At 46.8% G+C, this 19,036-nt stretch overlaps 4 protein-coding genes across 6 annotated transcripts; all 4 read left to right on the forward strand.

Annotated features, from left to right (window-relative positions):
* The first annotated feature begins 1,742 nt into the window (after positions 1 to 1,742).
* On the forward strand, positions 1,743 to 9,367 carry LOC108077586 (DM13 and DOMON_DOH domain-containing protein skeletor). Its single transcript, XM_070286963.1, has 8 exons — positions 1,743 to 2,230; positions 4,534 to 5,037; positions 5,323 to 5,582; positions 6,443 to 6,542; positions 7,651 to 8,430; positions 8,492 to 8,685; positions 8,743 to 9,156; positions 9,287 to 9,367. The coding sequence occupies exons 1-8, from the start codon at positions 2,170 to 2,172 to the stop codon at positions 9,326 to 9,328; spliced, it is 2,355 nt and encodes a 784-aa protein (XP_070143064.1). The 5' UTR covers positions 1,743 to 2,169; the 3' UTR covers positions 9,329 to 9,367.
* Positions 9,202 to 11,638, forward strand: LOC138928835 (protein Skeletor, isoforms D/E-like). Its single transcript, XM_070286964.1, has one exon. The coding sequence runs from the start codon at positions 9,217 to 9,219 to the stop codon at positions 11,404 to 11,406; it is 2,190 nt and encodes a 729-aa protein (XP_070143065.1). The 5' UTR covers positions 9,202 to 9,216; the 3' UTR covers positions 11,407 to 11,638.
* A 180-nt stretch (positions 11,639 to 11,818) lies between these two features.
* On the forward strand, positions 11,819 to 18,920 carry pug (pug C-1-tetrahydrofolate synthase, cytoplasmic). Of its 3 annotated transcripts, none has more exons than XM_017171177.3 (6): positions 11,832 to 11,975; positions 15,435 to 15,506; positions 15,577 to 15,787; positions 15,856 to 16,327; positions 16,600 to 18,437; positions 18,506 to 18,920. In XM_017171177.3, the coding sequence occupies exons 1-6, from the start codon at positions 11,905 to 11,907 to the stop codon at positions 18,746 to 18,748; spliced, it is 2,907 nt and encodes a 968-aa protein (XP_017026666.1). In that variant the 5' UTR covers positions 11,832 to 11,904; the 3' UTR covers positions 18,749 to 18,920. The 3 variants fall into 3 exon arrangements, with proteins under 3 accessions (XP_041630455.1, XP_017026666.1, XP_017026665.1); XM_017171176.3 differs by lacking the exon at positions 11,832 to 11,975 and adding an exon at positions 12,425 to 12,442; XM_041774521.2 differs by lacking the exons at positions 15,435 to 15,506; positions 15,577 to 15,787; positions 15,856 to 16,327; positions 16,600 to 18,437; positions 18,506 to 18,920 and adding an exon at positions 12,960 to 13,206 and having other exon boundaries at positions 11,819 to 11,975.
* Positions 13,212 to 14,315, forward strand: LOC108077724 (probable methyltransferase-like protein 15 homolog). The gene has a single exon (XM_017171178.2). It carries the CDS (start codon positions 13,212 to 13,214, stop codon positions 14,292 to 14,294), a length of 1,083 nt encoding a protein of 360 aa, XP_017026667.1. The 3' UTR covers positions 14,295 to 14,315.
* Positions 18,921 to 19,036: the final 116 nt, after the last annotated feature.

Below are 19,036 nucleotides of genomic sequence, written 5' to 3' on the forward strand. Positions count from 1 at the left end.
GTATTTAATTTATTAAACGACTGCCAGAGGAAGTCCCACTAATCGAAAGTAAAACCTGTCTGAAATAAATATATAAAGGTGTTTTTTTTTTTTAAAGATTAACTAATTATGCAAACTAAGGTTTTCTTGAAGAAAAAATAAACAAAAAACGAACATAAATTATTTAGAAATACAAATGATAACAGAAAAGGCTTGATGGGGATATTAATATAGTTTTAATTAAATTTAAAATGTAATACTTTAAAAATTTTATAAAATTCGGAAAGAAAACTAGCACATGGAAACCGAAATTTTGGTACCCTTACATATGTTATATAATCAAAAATTGATCATAACTAAGTTGAAAAAATCATTAATTTCAATTCGGAAAGCTTTTCTGTGTTCGTTTTTAAAAGCTTAATAAATCTGCCTACTAAATTTAAAATTAAAAAAAAAAACAATTTTGGTAAATTTTCGAGAATTTAAACGATGTAACCCCCTATAAAAATTAAAAAAAAAATGTAAAAAAAAATTGTTGTTTCCTTTAAGCTAGAAAGACTTGCTTGTTAATGCTGATTAAGAATATATATCATTTATAGGGTCGGAAATGACTTCTTCACTGCGTTTCTAACTTCTGACTGAAATTATGATAACCTTTAAGGGCATAAAAATAGCTCAAAAATTAAACCACAACATTTCCTGACCTTTTTATGTAACATAAATGCTCTAAAAGTCGATTCCATGAAATCAGTTCATGTAAATGCAATCTATTAACTATTGCGGAAATGCCTGCAAAAGGGAATAAACGCAAATTAAAAGTGCAGGAAGTGAAAAGCTGCATGTAATGCCAAATGGAAGAGACACACAAAAGTGGGTATCAGGCATTCGATATTTGGCGAATCACTGGGCGCCATAATTTGACAAAAATAAATTGCATTAGCAGTGAAACAAGTTCAACGCGCAGAATAACATTTAAATAAATACAAAAAAACACATGAGAGGTGCGACAACGAGTGAACGACGAAAGACAAGAAAAATGACAGAAGGTGCGCAAAAAAGTTTATTTAACTTGACCAAAAAGGCAACGCGTCGGAAAGGCGTTTGAAGTTTTAAAGTTTTTGGCTAACTCAGCGACAGAGCAATAATTATAGCCGACGCTGATGAGACAAGGCAGTAGAAGCAGCACCAACATTGGGTCACAGATGTGGCTAGAGAAACAAGTCAATAAGTTGGTAAGCCATAGAAATAAATTTGTTAAGCTAAAGTTCTGAAATTACCTAGCTTTATTTTATTTTACCAAATTAATTTGAGCAAGTTAATGATTTTCCTTTTACTTTTGGGAAGCTCTTTTATTTATAATTAATCCCAAAAAAGATTTAACTAACTAATTATGTATATACTTAAATTTTAATTAGCTATAATCAGGCAATTAATCAATTAAGCAGAATTTTATGAAGCGAGACGTGTGTCAGAATGAAATTTTTACCTCTTTGAATTTATTCTTTTTTTAAATATTATCTGCAAATATGAAAGCAATTACCCTAATGACAACAAAAACATTATTTAACCAAAATAAATGTAATAAATTTACTTATTCACATAACTAACTATATCAATATTAATAATAACATCAAAGTTAACATTCTCAGCCCAGAAACCAACAGCAAAACCCTCCAACAGAGGCAATAGCAGCAGCTATATTGGTAGCAGCCACAGCTATACATTCATCACAAAACCAGACTCCCAACAGAGCTCTGGGCTGAGGCAGAGCGAGAGCGACACCAAAAAGTTTTTCAACTCGACTCTTCAACGCTGACAGCGCAGACGCAGCGTCGTTGGCGATCAGTGCGGTTTTGGAGTTCATTGCGTACGGTCGCGAGATCCCCAGGCACAATCCCAGGCTCAGTGTGGAGGCGCCCCCCCCTAAGAAGATCCGTGCATCCGTGGAGTTCGTATACGAGTGGCGAGTCGCGAGTGTTGATCCTAGATCCCCAGAAGAGATCTCTGTCTCAAAGTGTGTGTGTATGTGTGTGAAAGCCAGGACAAAGCTTAGGTCCTGCCGCAATAAATCGGAATTATACTAAGGGCAGCTGGCCCACACAACTACCTAATAAAAATAAAAAACACAACAAAACCCACTACACACACTTCACACTCCAAAAACACAAGCTACGGCCACCTCCGTTAGCCATGCTGGCAGTGAAGGATAAACCTTGGCGTATGCTATTTGGCCTATTGGCCGCATTAAGCTGTAAGTACCCCGGGCAATGATTTATAAGTGCCATTGTGATGCAAATTGAACGGATAGAGATGCAGATACGGATTCAGATACAGATGCAGAGATGGAGATACAGAGATACAGATACAGAGAGGAGCCAAAACTAGATTAGTGGCCCGTATTTATGGCCATGCGGGCGCCGCTTTGGGCCCAGACAATGACAACGCCGATATATATCATCTTTTTTGGATCTCGAGTGCGGTGTCAGCCAGATGAATATTCATTAGCTTTTGGCGATCATAAACGCTGACCGTTGAACCGCTGACCAACTCCACAATTGTCCCACTGACTGACTGACTGACTGAATGACTTGCTGGCCAGATGCATTAGCATTTCCACCCGAGATTTGCATAAATTGCTGCCATGTTTCCTTGATACCATTTCGGAGACCTCCTCGCGACTGGAAAAGCCGTTGGGAAAGTAGGTCTCTGGGTTGGTTAGTCAGTGCGAATAATTAAGAGGGTTCACTGGAAACTGAACGAATAGCTTTGGCCAATTAAATAGGCGTTTGTGCATTAATAAATAAATTAATAATATTTTTATTGAAGTGATGGATAATTCTGATGAATGCTAATTGTTACGATTTATCGTTGAATTTTTAAAAATAATGTATTAAAAACTTTGTGTGAATAAATAGAACAAAGTAAAAACATTTTTAATCAAAATTTGAGTTGATTTTTTTAGGTTTGTTAAAGTTTTTAGATATATCTTTTTGTAGACTTCACTACTCATTATCATAAAAAGAAGCTAAATGATATTTTGTGTGTGCCATTTGCTTCTATTTGATTTTGCAACCAAAGCAGCGATGTCGCTTTTAGATGCTTGGCAATTGAACCCAACCAGTTGGCGGGGTTCGCTTGGCCAATAGTTCGAGTGAGTCGAGTGTGCCTGCCTGCCTAATGGCTCCGTCTGACTTCGGCCCGATCATCATTAATAAGCCTGCGATTGCTCGATTGCTTTTAATTACACCTTTGGCATTTTGCATGCGACCGGGGGCTCCGCCGCGAGTCGCGGTGATGGATATGGGGGATCTATGGATTCTGGGCCAGACTAGGCCAGCTAGGCGGAAATCGACTTCCAACTGGTCCAGGTTCTGGCAAACAAGAAAGACTCGTCCGTGGTTTTGGTCTGCGCGAAAATTTGGAGCAGCCGAAGCCATGGCCAATCGGGTTGTGTCAAAAAAATAAAAATAAAATAAAATAAAAAATAACTGCAGGCCATGGCGACCGTGTCGCCCCGACAAACCAAACCATTTGATGGCAGTTTAAAAAAACCAAACGTGTTTATGGCCCATGCAAAAAACAAAGCACCAACAAACACGCAGCCACAAAAAAAAAAAAAGATTGTAATAAAACACAAATAAATTGAATTTGTACAACAACAACAACAGCAAGAGCTGTGCCGTGCCAAGGTGAAGTGGGAATTTTTTCAAAACGAAATTCGCCAGCCCACAAAAGCAAACAAAGTTGGCCCATTAAAGTCGGCTTAGAACCATTCATCTCCTCAGCAGAATTAGTTCCCATTAAGGTCTGGGGTTGTTTGTTTTGTTGTTTTTCATTTCGTTTGTATCTCTAGTTTTTGGTGTTTCGGTGTTACACGCCCCACGGATTTTCGGATTGTTTTCAAAATTTATTTGCCGTAAATCCGTAAATCCGAAACTTCCTGTGGCCACAAAGAACAAAGGCGGCAGAGAGATAGACAATCCAGTTAAAAGCTGTGACGCACCGTTTGCCTTAGATTTGTGTTTCGATTTGTTTGTTTCGGTTTATTTGTTTGCCTAGAACCCGTTCGTATGCAAATTTAAGATACACTTGGGTGAAATATTCATATTTATATAGGTATATGAAAGTCAGCAAAAGGTAAATAATAAAGCAAAGATTTTATTGATATTGATTAGGCTTTTCTTGGGAAATAAATGTATTTTAAATGAATTATTTACACACTATTGAATCCCTTTATATTTATTTAAGCTATCTACTTTTTAATATTACTTTTTTAGAAAGAACTAAAAGGAAACAGAATGTCTTATTAGGTTTTTGTCTAAGCAATAGATTTTTAAAACCTGCAAGTTTTTTTTTCTGTGTATTAATTAAGTCAGATTGATTTATGTAGATTATTTGGCCAGTGCACGACTAATTAAGTGACCGCTAAGTGGCTGCAAAGACTTTGTGCGTCTTCATTGCCCACTGACTCAGCTGGTGCCAAGTTTGTTGCCTAAGTCTTTTGTTTTTACTGCTCACCGATTCTCATTGCTGTTGTTGTTTCTATTATTGCAGGTTTGGCCAGTTTTGGAGACGCCGCTTACCCGTATTACGGCACCAAAATCGGAGCCCTGACCCGCCTGCATCACGGCGTTTCAGGCGATGTCTATGCCGTGGATTCGAGGACCATTTTCATCAAGAAGTTCAACTACGATGGTGAGGCGCCGGCTGCTTACTTCTATGTGGGCAATACGCCAAAGCCAAGTAACGAGGGTGCCTCCCGGCTGAGGGACGAACGAGGTGGCACCGCCTCGCTGACCCGTCGCTACCGGAACAAGGATGTGACACTGTCGCTGCCCGAGGGCAAAACCCTGCGCGACATCAAATGGTTCTCGGTTTGGTGCGATGAGTTTGCGGTGAACTTTGGTGATGTCGCCATTCCGGCCAATTTGGACTTTCCGCGGCCACAGAAGATCAACGCATTGAGAGGTGTCCATGGAGTGTCCTCTGATAATATTGTGATTGTGGATGCCCAAACGCTGCTGGTGCCGAATTTTAGCTACGATGGCGAAGCTCCAGGTGGGTAGTGGCTTTGGTTGTATTTTAAATAACTGATTTAAAACTCTTAAAGTTCCTGTGACGCATTTGTTAACAATATTCTCACCATAAATGCTTTTGTTCAAGGGGAATTCACCCTGAAGTAAGCTCTTATTGTCATAAAAATAATACCCACAGAATATTATGGATATTATTCTCTAGATCGAGTTTCTTGCCTTAATTATTTCAATTAAAAGCTTGGCAATTATCGGTCATTAAACGATTGATTCTCCGATCTATAAGTAATCATAAAACCTTAATTTGTAGATGCCAAATTCTGGGTGGGTCGTGGACAGCGTCCCACGCCCGAGGGCCTGCGTATTCCCGATGAAAATGGCAAGGAAAATCCCCTTCGCCGGTACGAACGCAAGACGATCGTCCTGACCCTGCCCGAGGACCTGACCATCTTCGACATTGGCCACTTTGGCGTGTGGTGCGAGGCCTTCACCGTGGACTTTGGCCATGTCCGCCTGCCCGAGGGCCTGAATGTCCCGCCCTCGCTGAAGATGCTTGGCATCAGTCCACAGGTAAAGAAGAACGCCAGCCAGATCCTAAGCGAGCTGAAGCGCTGAGCTTCGGTCATCGATCATCGATCATCGATCATCGATCTCTGATCACGGATCGGGTGTAACACTGTGTGTAACTCTATTTATGCAATCGTATTTATTGTTTGAGTATACTCTATGCAAATATTTATCAATCGAATCGAATCGATGAGAGATCCGGCAACACGAGTCGTGACCGGAAATGCCTAGACTGTAAGCTGGATGGACGGCGGAGGAGAGATCCGAAATATATATATTACATATATTTACATACATATACATATGTGCAACACATTCAATAATATATATATATGTGTCTATGTACTACTCACCTGCTTGTTATTTGTGTTTTGTTGTCTTGATCAGCTTTTGCTTGAGCTCTGGGAGCGTCTTATACAAAATGAAAACTGTGTGGGGACCGGATCCTAAATGTTCCTCGAACCTCGTACCCACAACACACACACACACAGAATACGCACACCCCCGCACAACACAAAATACACACACTCGCACACACACGCATTCCTGTGATTTACTAACCCCCAAGCGAAATCCAAAAAATAAATAAACAAAAAACATTTTTCATTTTGTATAAAAAACAAACCATTTCAAAAGCAAAAATCTTTCGAATACAGCAAAACAAAAATGCAAACATTTCGAGTATGATCAAAATTATACATTTTTGGCCACGCTTTTCTCCTCCCTCCTCCCTAAATCCACCACCACCCGCACACACACCCGCACCGCACCATTCCCAAATCCATATCCCATCCTAAACCATATCCTTATCCCATACCGAACCCGATCCAATCGAAATCCTTCCTTAAACGAATCTCTTCCAGTCGAAGCTCAACTGCGAGGTGCTCTACGACGATCTGGCCTTCGAGGTTCGCTGGGCGGTAGCCGGCGAGAGCATCGTGGTCCAATTGGTAGCCAAATTGGGTAAGTTTCCGGGGGCTATTAGTTATAATTGCTAGTGATAAATGAGGAAGGTATTTCGTCACTAACTTTACCACCTCCTACCTGAAAGCCAAGTTGACAATGGGAGAAGTGTGAAAACGGTACGCAGTTAGCTTGGTGTTAATTTTAGTTAATTATTGAAAAGAAAGGCCTTGGGCACTTAAAAAAATTATGCTGATTTAATATTTAAAATTTGAATGTAATAATTGATACACTTATTCCAAGATTTCCTTATTTTGTTTAAGATTTAAGACATTTATTGTATAATTTATTCTTATTTTCTTTATAATTAAAAATATGTAGAGGGTAAAGCTGAAGTTTTCTTCAAGAAACAATATCAAATGCTTAATAGTCTAAAAATTTACTAAAATTTTAAAATGAAGATACTACAATCTTGGAATTCCAAAAGCCCTTACGCCCTGGACCTATCCCATTTGGTGACAAGCCTTCGCCAGAGATCCACGACCTGAATGCTGCATCTGCTGATGCTGCTGCTGCTGATTTATGATGCTTTGACATTTTCTCGAGTACAGTTAGCAGGGAGCAAGAGAAGCGAAGGGGCAAAGGGGTAGGGGGAAGGGGTCTTGAGATGGCAACAATAAAATCCAGTTAGCATCCAAATTGACCGATCAGCAGCAGCAACATCCAAGGCAGCAGCAGCTAAAGCATCAGCAGAATAACAAGTTGCGAATTATGACGACTGGTTTTATTGCGCAACTCGAGTGCTGGCTCCGATGGGTGGACAAGTGGATAACCACAGATACATCTGCAATCTGTGGGCATATCAGCACACTTTGGCCATATCCAGCCACTGGTCTTACTCCCCAAGCTGGGGCAATTTGCAACCGCTAAGAATGCCGACAGGAATTCTCAGCGGGAAAAATAGACTTCGAGGACCGGTTGACCGGGACAGAATTGGCCAGAATTGGGGCGAGCGACTTTCGTTGATTGCGGTGCCAGTGATTATCGGTGCATTTCCCCTAGAATTTATAGATGCACTTAAAAAAATAATGCTCCGTTTTGTTACAATGAGATTTTTAGGCTCTAATTGCAAAAGAAAAACCCACTCACCTGAGCTACATTCCCGCAGAGCCCAACAACTACATGTCCTTCGGCATCTCGCCGAATAGAAACATCAGCCAGATGATCGGCGCCGATGCGGTGGTGGCCTGGGTGGATCCCCAAACGGGCAATGGATTTGCCACGGACTACTTCCTGGAGGGCAAGGCCCAGTGCTCAGGTGGACGTGGTGCCTGTCCCGATACCAAGATCTCCGAGAAGACCAACTCCATCCGTCTGCTGAATGCAGCCATGGTAAATGGTTACTCGATTGTGACCTATCAGCGCTCTTTGGCCGCCACGGATCGCCTGGATCTGCCTATTTCCATCACGGAGGCAGAGTCTGTGGTCTGGGCCATTGGACCGCTGAACGATTACAAGGAGGTGTCCTTCCACACGTTCTACAACAAGCACCTGCATCAGATCGAATTCGGACGCCAGCCCAAGTGGAATTGTCCCCTGCCCGAGGGTGCTCGTCCCAACAGCAACTCCTCCGAGCAGGAGGACTCTGCTCCTGCAGCTCAGAGTTCAACGGGTGGTGCTGGTTATCCCCCAGCTGGAAGACCCAATGTAGAGCCCGAGGAGGAGTTCTATGAGAATCGAGCGGAAGCACTGCATCGCCAGCCACCACAACGGCGTCAGGAAACGGCCATCATCACGCAAAGGAGACCGGTGCCCACGCCAAAGCCTGTCACAAACAGCAATGGGGCCTGGGACATACCAGCGATCCAGTGTCATGAGCCAGAGGATGGCGTGTTCTATGCCCAGATGGGTCCCACCGGAGGAAAGCACGGTTATCCAGCCATCACGGGTGAGTATTACATTATATTTTAATATTTTATATAATAGGTATTAATTCCTGTTTACCTCAGGTCACGTCGGCTGGGGCATTTCCTGGTACATCAATGGCCTCTTGATCCCCGAGATCCATGTGGTGCGCGGCAGGACCTACACCTTTGTGGTGGAGGGAGGCAATAACCCCGATATTCCGGCCAAGTACCATCCCTTCTACATCAGTGACGATCCTGTGGGAGGATACGAGCACAAGCGTGAGGAGGAGAAGAAGGTCAGCACTCATTCAAGACAATATAAGATCCTGTAAACAAAATCTGTTCCTTTACAGGCTGTTCGCATCTTTGCTGGCGTCCATCGTTCCCGATCCGGCCAGGTCACGCCCACGGGCGTGGGTCGCCTCTGCAACTGGACACCGGATGTGGAGGGTCCTCCAGCGGATGACTATCAATCCTTTGGCGCCTACCAACGCACTCTGACGCTGAAGTGCGATGCCGGAGAGCCCGGCGTGATCAGCTGGAAGCCGGACAGGAATACGCCGGACACCGTGTACTATCATTGCTTCACCCATCGCTATCTCGGCTGGAAGATCCACGTGCACGACGCCTGCGACTCGGACGCGTCGCCGGGACTGAAGGGATCGGCCTCCGAGCGGCATGAGATCCGACTGCCTGCGGAGGCCGCGGATCCGGCGCCCGTGCACGAGGACTACGCCGGAGAGGCGTCGGTGCGGCACGAAACCAAGGTCAGCGCCAACGATAATTTTTTATTGAAGCACCAAACCGATTTGATTAAGAACCACAATATGAACGGAACACCGCCCAAACTGAGCTTTGAAATAACGAAATCTTCGGAAATAACCAAACTGATTTCAGATGGCATCCGCGCTGCTGAGGCTCTCGAGGAGAGCTTACTGAGGAACCCGAATCTGAATCCCCATCCCCACCAGAACCAGAACCTGAACCAGAACCTGAACCAGAACCTGAACCCGAAACTGAACCCGAACCTGAAACCGAACGTGACCCGGAATGAGATCAGCTCGCGACCCGAGATTTTGCTGGGCGAGACCCATGCCCACAAGCTGAATGCATCTCCATCCGCATCCCCATCTGCCCCGTCACCTCCCTCCCTCAAGCTGCCTGTCTATGCGACGGGTCCCCATCTCATTCACCATCCCCCGCACCAACTGCATCGCCTGCACCACCATCCGCAGCATGCCCCCCATTCCATTCATTTGCATCATCACAACCTAACCGCTAATCTTCCAGCGCTGGCCCAGAAAACCATCGGACTCTCCGAGTTCCTGCGTCCGCCGCAGAACGCTCCGCTCTTCCATCCGGTAAAGCTGCCGGGCCGCCGTCCCTTTCCCGCTCCCATCAAAAAGGTGCCGGCCTCGCGGCCCATCCTTCCGCAGCAGCATCCGCACTTGCATCCACATCCTGCAGCTATCCTGCAGCAGCCTTCCCTGATTGTGAATCACTATCGCAAGCCGGTGCCGGGTCTGCTGAAGCCCTTCATTAAGGAGAAACCCTTTCCCCTGCAACCTTTGGCTGCCTCGGTTTTGCTTCTCGGACAGCCCACTGAATTGGGCGGCGGATTGGGCTTGAACCAACCCCAGGGAGAGCGACTCAAGCCGAAGGGTAAACCGAAAATCCCAGTTCCCTACGTGGACCTAGAGCCCCAGAGTTCCCACCAGAATTCCGCACACTTTGGCCAGCCAGGCAAGGGGGAGCGGGATGCCAAGCCCAAGGCTACACCTAGTTCCACCCTAGCGCCCAGCTCCACCACAGTCACGCCCTTGGTGAAACGTATCCCGGTGAAGGAACCTTCTCGAGAGGAAATTGCCAATATGCGTCCGGCTGTGAATCAAGGCTTCAAGCCCGACACAGTGATCGTGGAGAGTGGCTTCCGACCCATTATGAGGACCGATGGCACGGGCGTCCAGTTGCCCAAAGAGATTATAGACCAAGTGGCCCATCGTCGTGAAGATCCCGGAACCGAGATTGACGAGGTAATGGAAACGGACACGCTCTTCCTGACCGCTCAGCAGGGCGGAAGTGAGACCCAGAGCTTTGAGCCCATGTTTATACCCTCGCCCCTGGACAGCACCAATGCCTCAAAGTTTTTGAAGGTGAAGATAAAGGAAGTTACACCCACGGCCTCTGCCTTGAGATTACCCTCGGCAGCGCTGGAGCACGCCCTGCCCTCCGCTTCGGAGCTGAGAAAGCCGACATTGGATGAACTCTTTGGCGAGGACATTGACCATGACGATGAGCTGGAGGAAAAGGAGCTGGAGCGGGAGCGAATTCCAAGCGGAATAGAAGAAGATGCAGCAGAGGAGACCACCAAGAAAGTAACCCCAACCACTCCCAAGGAAACAACCACTCGTAAGCCGGAACACGAGTTCCTAGAAGACCTCTTTGGACCCGAAGAAGACGACCTCTATGCCGATGAAATGGAGCCGGAAATGGAGGCTGCGGAGCGTGTGGACACCTACTACCTGCCGCCGGACAATCGAAAGATTCCCCATGCCAGCCTGCCCAGTGGAGCGCTCTACACCTTCGATGGCAAGTCCGTGGTGGACAGCAGCCTGGTCCTACCACCCAAGCTGGATGCTCCCGACAATGGCGGTCATGTGCGACACACCACCTACGGACTGACCCCGCTGGAGCAGCTAGTTCGCACCACGCCCCAGTTTGGAGCCTACCGCGGAGAGTTGCCGGAGGAGTTCCGAGCCACAGAGCCCCAGCCATCGACGGATTATCCTCGTCCAGCTCCGTTCAGTCGAACCTCGACCACATTGTCCGGATTCTCCAGCAGCAGCAGCAGCAGTGGCAGCACCACCTATCCGTACTCCTCATCGCCCGGAACATCCACATCCACATCCATATCGACATTGCAATCGTCATCATCGCCATTGTCCTCATCCTCGCTGAGACCCATCTCCACCAAACTGCAGCTGCTGAAGCCAGTTGATGGCAGGAGGAGCGCGTAGGATCGCAGGATCGGAAATAGCGAAATTATACAAGAAGCTAGCATTTAACCGCCTTTGGGATGTACTCATAACCACGTTACATTTACTCGTAAACCTGTATTAGCCGTAGTTTTCCCTTAACAATTATGATGCTCTTAATTTTAAATGAACGCATGAATTTTATTAGCTAAGCTAAACGATTGTGTTTAAGCCGCATTTTAGTCGTTGTGAAATAAAACCAAGAATTAATCTGAAACAAGGTTGGTTTTGAAGTTAATAATGCAAATATATAAATATGATTTGGGTTAGTAAATGCTATTAAATTTTTGAATTAAACGGCAACTAAAAAATTCGTATTTCCGGCTGGGCGTGGCGCTGCCAGACTTCTCGCTTAAGTGTGACCAGTTCGGTAAAATGTTTAGCAATTCGAAGGAAACGCTGTTCGGGCACACTTTGTCAGCTGCTATTTGTTTTTGTTGCTGAATTTTCAATTTGTTTAATTCTAACAACAATTATATTATGTCGGCGCAATACCAGCGCTTCCTGCGAGTACTTGAAAAGTGGCCAGCGGAGAAATCGAAAGTCGGCAGGTGAGCATTGTATTATTAACGAACAACACGCCTGCACACATCAAGAATGTTCGTTCTGGGCGGCCCCTGGAGATTATCTAATATGTGGAAACTCGTTTTATTTGTTTTAAAATGTTATGACAATGCTATGCAATGTTGGTTTTAATTGTGGTTTGCCAGATTAGCTTCGTATTATGCAAATGTTGAGAAATTTCGCTGATATTTAAGGTGTTTTTATCTGCCGGCAACAAGCCACATGGGTTCCAACAGCTGTTCTTGGCCTGTGGAACGTGAGCTTCGTTCTCCTGTTCTGATGTGGATCGTGGGTTGTAATTACTTAAACCTGGCTTACAGAGCTTACATGGCTCTCATTGTCTTACCTGTTTTACGAACGTTCAGACATTGTGCTAATTATTTGTGGTTAAAAAGATGGCTTCCAAGTTTACTTATCAGCTGGAGCCGCAGGAATTTATTCTGGGCCCTGAGATGTAAGTTTTATAATTTTGCTTGTAATCCACTTATAAATATTCCGATTTAAAATTGGTTTAATTCATGAGATTTGTAATAAAATGTGATCTTTGGATATTTAGTGAAAAAACTCGCTCTATACTAGATTCCAAATGCTTATCACTTCACGTGGAAAAATGGTTTGCCATTAATAAAATAGCAAGGGTTTAGTCAAATTTTAAATTAAAATGTAATTATTTAGTTTTGCTAGTTTATTTTTCACTTATTTCTTTCTTTGGGTTACGTTACGTGGTAAAATAATAAACTAAAAATATTTCTGCAAATGTGGTCAACAACTGGGTTTACTTTATGGCTTGCCCCTCACAGTTGTTAATGTCACCGCCTAACCAAAACCGAGAGCTAGTAAAAGCTTCCAGGAAAAGAGAACAATCTGCCAGCTGTGCTGCTTGGAACGAACATCCGCCACAGAAAACACAAACACACACACACATCCCCACTTCATTTGCCATTGCAATAAAACTTTCTCTCCTCTAAAAGGGATCTCGGCGAACAGATCCGCAAGCAGGTGACCAAGCTCACGAGCCTCGAGAGCGGAGCAACTGAAAAGGAGCTGGACCGCCAGATCGGCGCCCTGGAGAGGCTCTCCAACAACGTTTACGCCAAGAAGTATCCCCGCATCCACGAGTCCACGGCAACTGGCTTGACGGCCGCCCAGTGCAGTCAGGTCTTGAGCTCGGAATTCCTGCAGTATATCAACGAGGGAGCTGGCTCCAAACGGAAGTAACCAAGATGATGAAGCGACTCCTAATCCCCACTAGACTGAGACTGGAATGTTTAAGAAAAAACTCTATTGCTGCAGAGGCGGCTGCAAGTCCTCCTCATGTACCTGTGCTTTGTGACACCGCCATCGAATACCTGCAACCCGTCGCAGGAGGCACCTACTTCGACATGACCTTTGGAGCTGGTGGTCACACAAGACGCCTCTTGGAGAAGTGCCCAGAGGCGAAGATCTATGCCTTGGATCGTGATCCTGTGGCCCACAAGCTAGCCAAAGAGATGAGCGAGTCGGAGGAGTACAAGGGCAGAGTGATTCCTCTTCTGGGCAAATTCTCCGATATACCAAAGCTTTTCCAAGAACATGGCCTGGCCAAGCACTCGGTGGACGGGATGCTCTTCGATTTCGGCTGCAGTTCCATGCAGTTTGACGAGGCTGAACGGGGATTCGCCATCTCCAAGGACGGTCCTTTGGACATGCGCATGGATGGAGGCCTTAGCGAGGGAGTGACTGCTGCCGATGTGTTGGCCCACGTGGAGGAGGGAGATCTCGCCAAGATCCTGCGCTACTACGGCGAGGAGAAGGCGGCCAAGAAGATAGCCCGAGGTTTGATAGACGCACGCAAGTCGCTCGTAAAGATTCAGACCACGTGGCAGCTGGCGGATATAGTAGAGGATATCCTGGGCAGTGGACCCCGGAGGGATAAGCTTCAAAGGCCCTCCCACTCGGCCACCAAAACTTTCCAAGCGCTTCGCATCTTTGTGAACAATGAGCTTAACGAAATCAACTATGGCATGGTGTTGGCCAACGAAATTCTTCGTTCAGAGGGCCGCCTGGTCACCATCACTTTCCACTCGCTGGAGGACACCATCGTTAAGCGTCACATTAACGGGAATGTCCAAGCCGGAGCCGCCAATGCCCTCCCTCTGAAATATTCCAGTCACTTTGCCATCGACGATCCGGAGGTATTGGAAAGCCTGACGCAGTCCAATTGGATGCAGCTTCATCGCCATGTCATCGTGCCAGATGCCGAGGAGGTGGCCAAAAACACGCGCAGTCGTTCAGCCAAGCTGAGAGCAGCCGTCAAAATAAACTAAGAGATATATCAATAAATTTCATCGGTCTAGTGTTCCCTCTCTAAATCTGTTGTACTCTGCCTAATTCTCTAGGCTCTCTGTGTATCGGGTTTGCTCCGCTTATCTGTCCAACCAATTGGCACCTACTGATAAGACGGGGGGTTTATCTATTTACCGGAGTTATTTGTGGTTCTCGTGCATAAATTGTTTGGGCTCGAGGCGATTTTTGTTTAGATTGATTAGGACATGGCTGTTAATTGCCAGGTAGGGGAAATTGGTGGCCTACAGTGGGTTTGGTTTGAGATTTATTGAGTAAAAATTAAACATAGAAATTATATAAGATATGTTTGGGATCCCAAACAGATAGTTTAAGCAAACTAATCTGTTTTCCTTTGTTTAGGGCTTAAAATATTCAAAGTTTAAGTTTTCCTTTTATATTTTTTTAAAAGGAAAATTATGTATGAAGCTTGATTCGATTCCGTGCTTGTACTTTCCCTTTTATACTAACATTAAATAATTACAATTTAAATATATATTTTTTTTATTATAATACAAATTTTTCAAGAATATTTGGTTTCTTTAATCTTCTTTAAGAATTCTTATAGAATTTCTATAATTTATTTTCGAATTCCTTTGAAATCTTTACATTTTATTACCCCCTTCCGCTATCATCTCCATGGTACAATGTATTTTTTATGATCTTGTTGAACTCTTGAGCACTCTTTCAAGTGCTCTCCAATATCAGTAACATTTCGATTTGATATGGAAATCACTTTTGCCAGCAATTTTCCACGATCGAGTAGCCAGGGATCTGTGTGTGTAGGTTTCCTCTTCCAACTTTCCAAACATTTTGCGGTTGTTTTCCTCGCGGAGATCATGTTGTGGCTCTCATACGTCAGCCGGTGTTATTTACGGTTGCCAATCGAAAGATGTGACCCGCGAGAAACCCGAAACCGATAATCTTTAGGAAGGCGGCTGATAAGGGAGCGGGATTAGCAGTCGGAGAGAGGGGCTGACCGGCACACCTAGGCTATAGATAGGAGCGCTCGGCGGCCACTCCGCTCAGTTGCATTGCGCGATCCGAGTTGGCGTGGCTACTGAGGCGGTGGCATTGGGTTTCCAGTTTAAAATACTTTACGGAGCTACACGTTTACGTTTCAGCGGAGAGCGGACAGCAGAGCCGGCGGTCAGGATGAGTGAGGCAAAGATCATATCGGGCACGGCGGTGGCCAAGTGAGTTGTGCCTTCTAGGATCCTAGGATATGTACCTATATACCCAATATCCACCCATTTCCATTGGCAGATCCATTCGCGAGGAGCTGCAAAACGAGGTGGCGGCTATGGGCAAGACCTCGGCGAACTTTGTGCCTGGTCTAAGGATCGTTCAGGTGGGTGGACGCGAGGACTCCAACGTCTACATCCGCATGAAAATCAAGGCCGCCACGGAGATAGGCATCGAAGCCGTCCACGTTAGGCTGCCCCGATCCATCACCGAAGTGGAGCTGCTTGATAAGGTAAGTGGGATTATGCAACTATCGAGCGGCGGGGCACCAAATAAAAATTCTTGGTTTTTTCCTTGCAGATCAACGAGCTGAACGATGATCCTCGCGTCCACGGAATCATTGTGCAGATGCCTTTGGACTGCGATACCGCCATCGATTCGCATCGGATTACGGATGCCGTGTCGCCGGAAAAGGATGTCGATGGCCTGCATACCGTCAACGAGGGTCGTTTGGCCATTGGTGATCAGGCTGGATTCTTGCCTTGCACGCCCTGGGGCTGTTTGGAGCTGATCCGCCGCACCGGCGTGGAGATAGCCGGTGCCCGGGCTGTTGTCCTGGGCCGCAGCAAGATTGTGGGAACGCCCGCTGCCGAGCTGCTCAAGTGGGCCAATGCCACGGTGACGGTGTGCCACTCGAAAACCCGCAACATAGACGAGATCACCCGAAGTGCAGATATCCTTGTGGTTGGCATTGGCGTGCCCGAAATGGTCAAGGGATCGTGGATCAAGCCCGGAGCCGTGGTCATTGATTGTGGCATCAATGTGAAGCCAGGTAAGGTTTTTCTTCCTCTAGTTAGGTTTTTCGGCTTCAAAGACTTTCTCTTGAATTTTTCAAAATATTTCCATTTGTTTTTACGGTTTTCCGTCTGTCGCTTATCAATGCGCTCGACCTCCCCGGGGTGGAACTCCTAACCCCCTGCTGAGATAAGAAATGATTTTGTTTTGAAACACTTTCGGTCCGAGACTTAGTTAGGGCACAGCACTTGATGGAAACAAACAACCGATCTTGACATTCCGAGACTAATCCCCTCCGCATCCTTGCAGACCCCACGAAATCCAGTGGCACGCGGCTTGTGGGAGACGTGGCCTACGAGGAAGCCAAGCTGGTGGCCGGATATATAACGCCTGTGCCCGGCGGCGTGGGACCCATGACAGTGGCCATGCTGATGAAGAACACCGTGCGGTCGGCGGCCCGAGCTCTGGAGCGCCATGTAAGCACCCAGTGGACCCTGCAGCCCCTGCCCATTCAGCCACTCCGACCAGTGCCCAGCGACATAGTGATTGCCCGTGCCCAAAAGCCCAAGGATATTGCCTGGCTGGCCAAGGAGATTGGCCTCGAGGCGCGCGAGGTTTCGCTGTATGGCAGCAAGAAGGCCAAGATCTCGCTCTCCGTGCTGGAGCGTCTGGCGGATAAGGAGGCGGGCAACTACGTTGTGGTGGCCGGTATGACACCAACGCCTTTGGGCGAGGGCAAGACCACCACACTGATGGGCCTGGTCCAGGCTTTGGGAGCTCACAAGCTGAGGAACACCATGGCAGCCCTAAGGCAACCTTCCCAGGGACCCACATTCGGCATCAAGGGTGGAGCCGCTGGCGGTGGCTATGCACAGGTGATACCCATGGAGGAGTTCAACCTTCACCTAACGGGCGATATCCATGCCGTGTCTGCAGCCAATAATTTGCTGGCTGCCCAGCTGGACACTCGCATTTTCCACGAGAATACCCAAAAGGATCAGGCCCTGTATGAGCGATTGGTTCCGCGGGTCAAGGGCGTGCGGAAGTTTAGCGCCATCCAGCTCCGCCGCCTGCAGAAGCTAGGCATCACCAAGACGGATCCTGATTCGCTCTCCGCGGAGGAGTATGGCTCCTTCGCCCGCCTGGACATCGATACGGAGACCATCATGTGGGAGCGTGTGGTCGACATTAACGATAGGTACCTGCGCAGCATAACCGTTGGCCAATCGGCCACCGAGAAGGGATTCTCTAGGGAGACCCGCTTTTCCATCTCGGTGGCCAGCGAGATCATGGCCGTGCTGGCACTATCCCGATGCCTGGAGGACATGAAGCAACGGCTGGCCGATATGGTGGTGGCCTTTGACAAGGCCGGCAGGCCGGTGACTGCTGATGACTTGGGTGTAACTGGTGCCTTGGCTGTTCTCCTGAAGGACGCTCTGGAACCGAACCTCATGCAATCCCTAGAGGGCACCCCCGTACTGGTGCACGCCGGACCGTTCGCCAACATAGCCCACGGTTGCAACTCCATCATTGCCGACGAAATCGGCCTGAAGCTGGTGGGCAAGGATGGCTTCGTTTGCACAGAGGCTGGATTCGGTTCCGATATCGGCATGGAGAAGTTCTGCAACATCAAGTGCCGCACATCCGGACGCAAGCCCAATGCCATGGTGCTGGTGGCCACAGTCAGGGCCATCAAGATGCACGGAGGCGGAGCACCGGTCACACCCGGATCCCCCTTGAACAAGCAATACACAGAAGAGAATCTAGAGCTGGTGCAGAAGGGTCTGCCCAATCTTCTGCAGCACATTTCGAATGGCAGGGCCTTCGGCATGCCGGTCGTGGTGAGCCTGAATGCCCACTCAGCGGACACGGCCGCGGAGCACGAGCTGATTAAGAAGGCGGCGTTGGAGGCAGGTGCTTATGCCGCAGTGGTCTCCACCCACTGGTCGGACGGTGGAGCTGGTGCCGTTGAGCTGGCCGAAGCTGTGATCAAGGCCTGTGAGGAGGGTAACAACTTCCGTTTGCTCTACGACCTGGATCTGCCGCTGGTAGACAAGATGACCAAGATCGCCACAACCATGTATGGAGCCGGCAAGGTGGTCCTCACACCGGCGGCTGAGGAGAAGGTCAAGCGTCTGACCGAGGCGGTAAGTCGAGCGTATTTCCTGGAAACATTCTGGTGACTAATTTGTATTTCCTTCTGACTCCTGTCCAGGGCTTTGGCAATCTGCCCATCTGCATGTCAAAGGTTTCGGGTTCCTTGACGGGCGATGCCAAGATCAAGGGTGCCCCGAAAAATTTCACCCTGGACGTAGAGGATGTATACGTTTCTGCCGGTGCCGGATTTGTGGTGGCCATGTGCGGAGAGGTTACCAAAATGCCAGGTCTTCCCACTCGCCCGGCTATCTACGACATTGATCTGAACACGCAGACCGGCGAAATCGAGGGTCTGTTTTAGACTAAAGTAATACAGGACAAGGGTAAACGCTTCATTCCTGCTGATTCCAAAAATATCCACATTTTTAAATGTATAATTTTTTAGAATAATATCCGAGTTTGGTTTTCTTTCTAGGGATAAGTTTTAAAATATACAGAAGGTTTTGGTGTTTCGCCTTAAAATTTCTCTATAATCAGTGGTTTCTTTAGTTGATTTAAGTTAATTACAGTTTTAAGGGTTTGCGAATTGCGAATCCTTAAGGATCATCAATGGATATGATCGACCCCTTAGCAAAAATAGTCATAACTA

Source organism: Drosophila kikkawai, chromosome 3R (assembly GCF_030179895.1).
Source record: "Drosophila kikkawai strain 14028-0561.14 chromosome 3R, DkikHiC1v2, whole genome shotgun sequence".
Classification (NCBI taxonomy): domain Eukaryota; kingdom Metazoa; phylum Arthropoda; class Insecta; order Diptera; family Drosophilidae; genus Drosophila; species Drosophila kikkawai.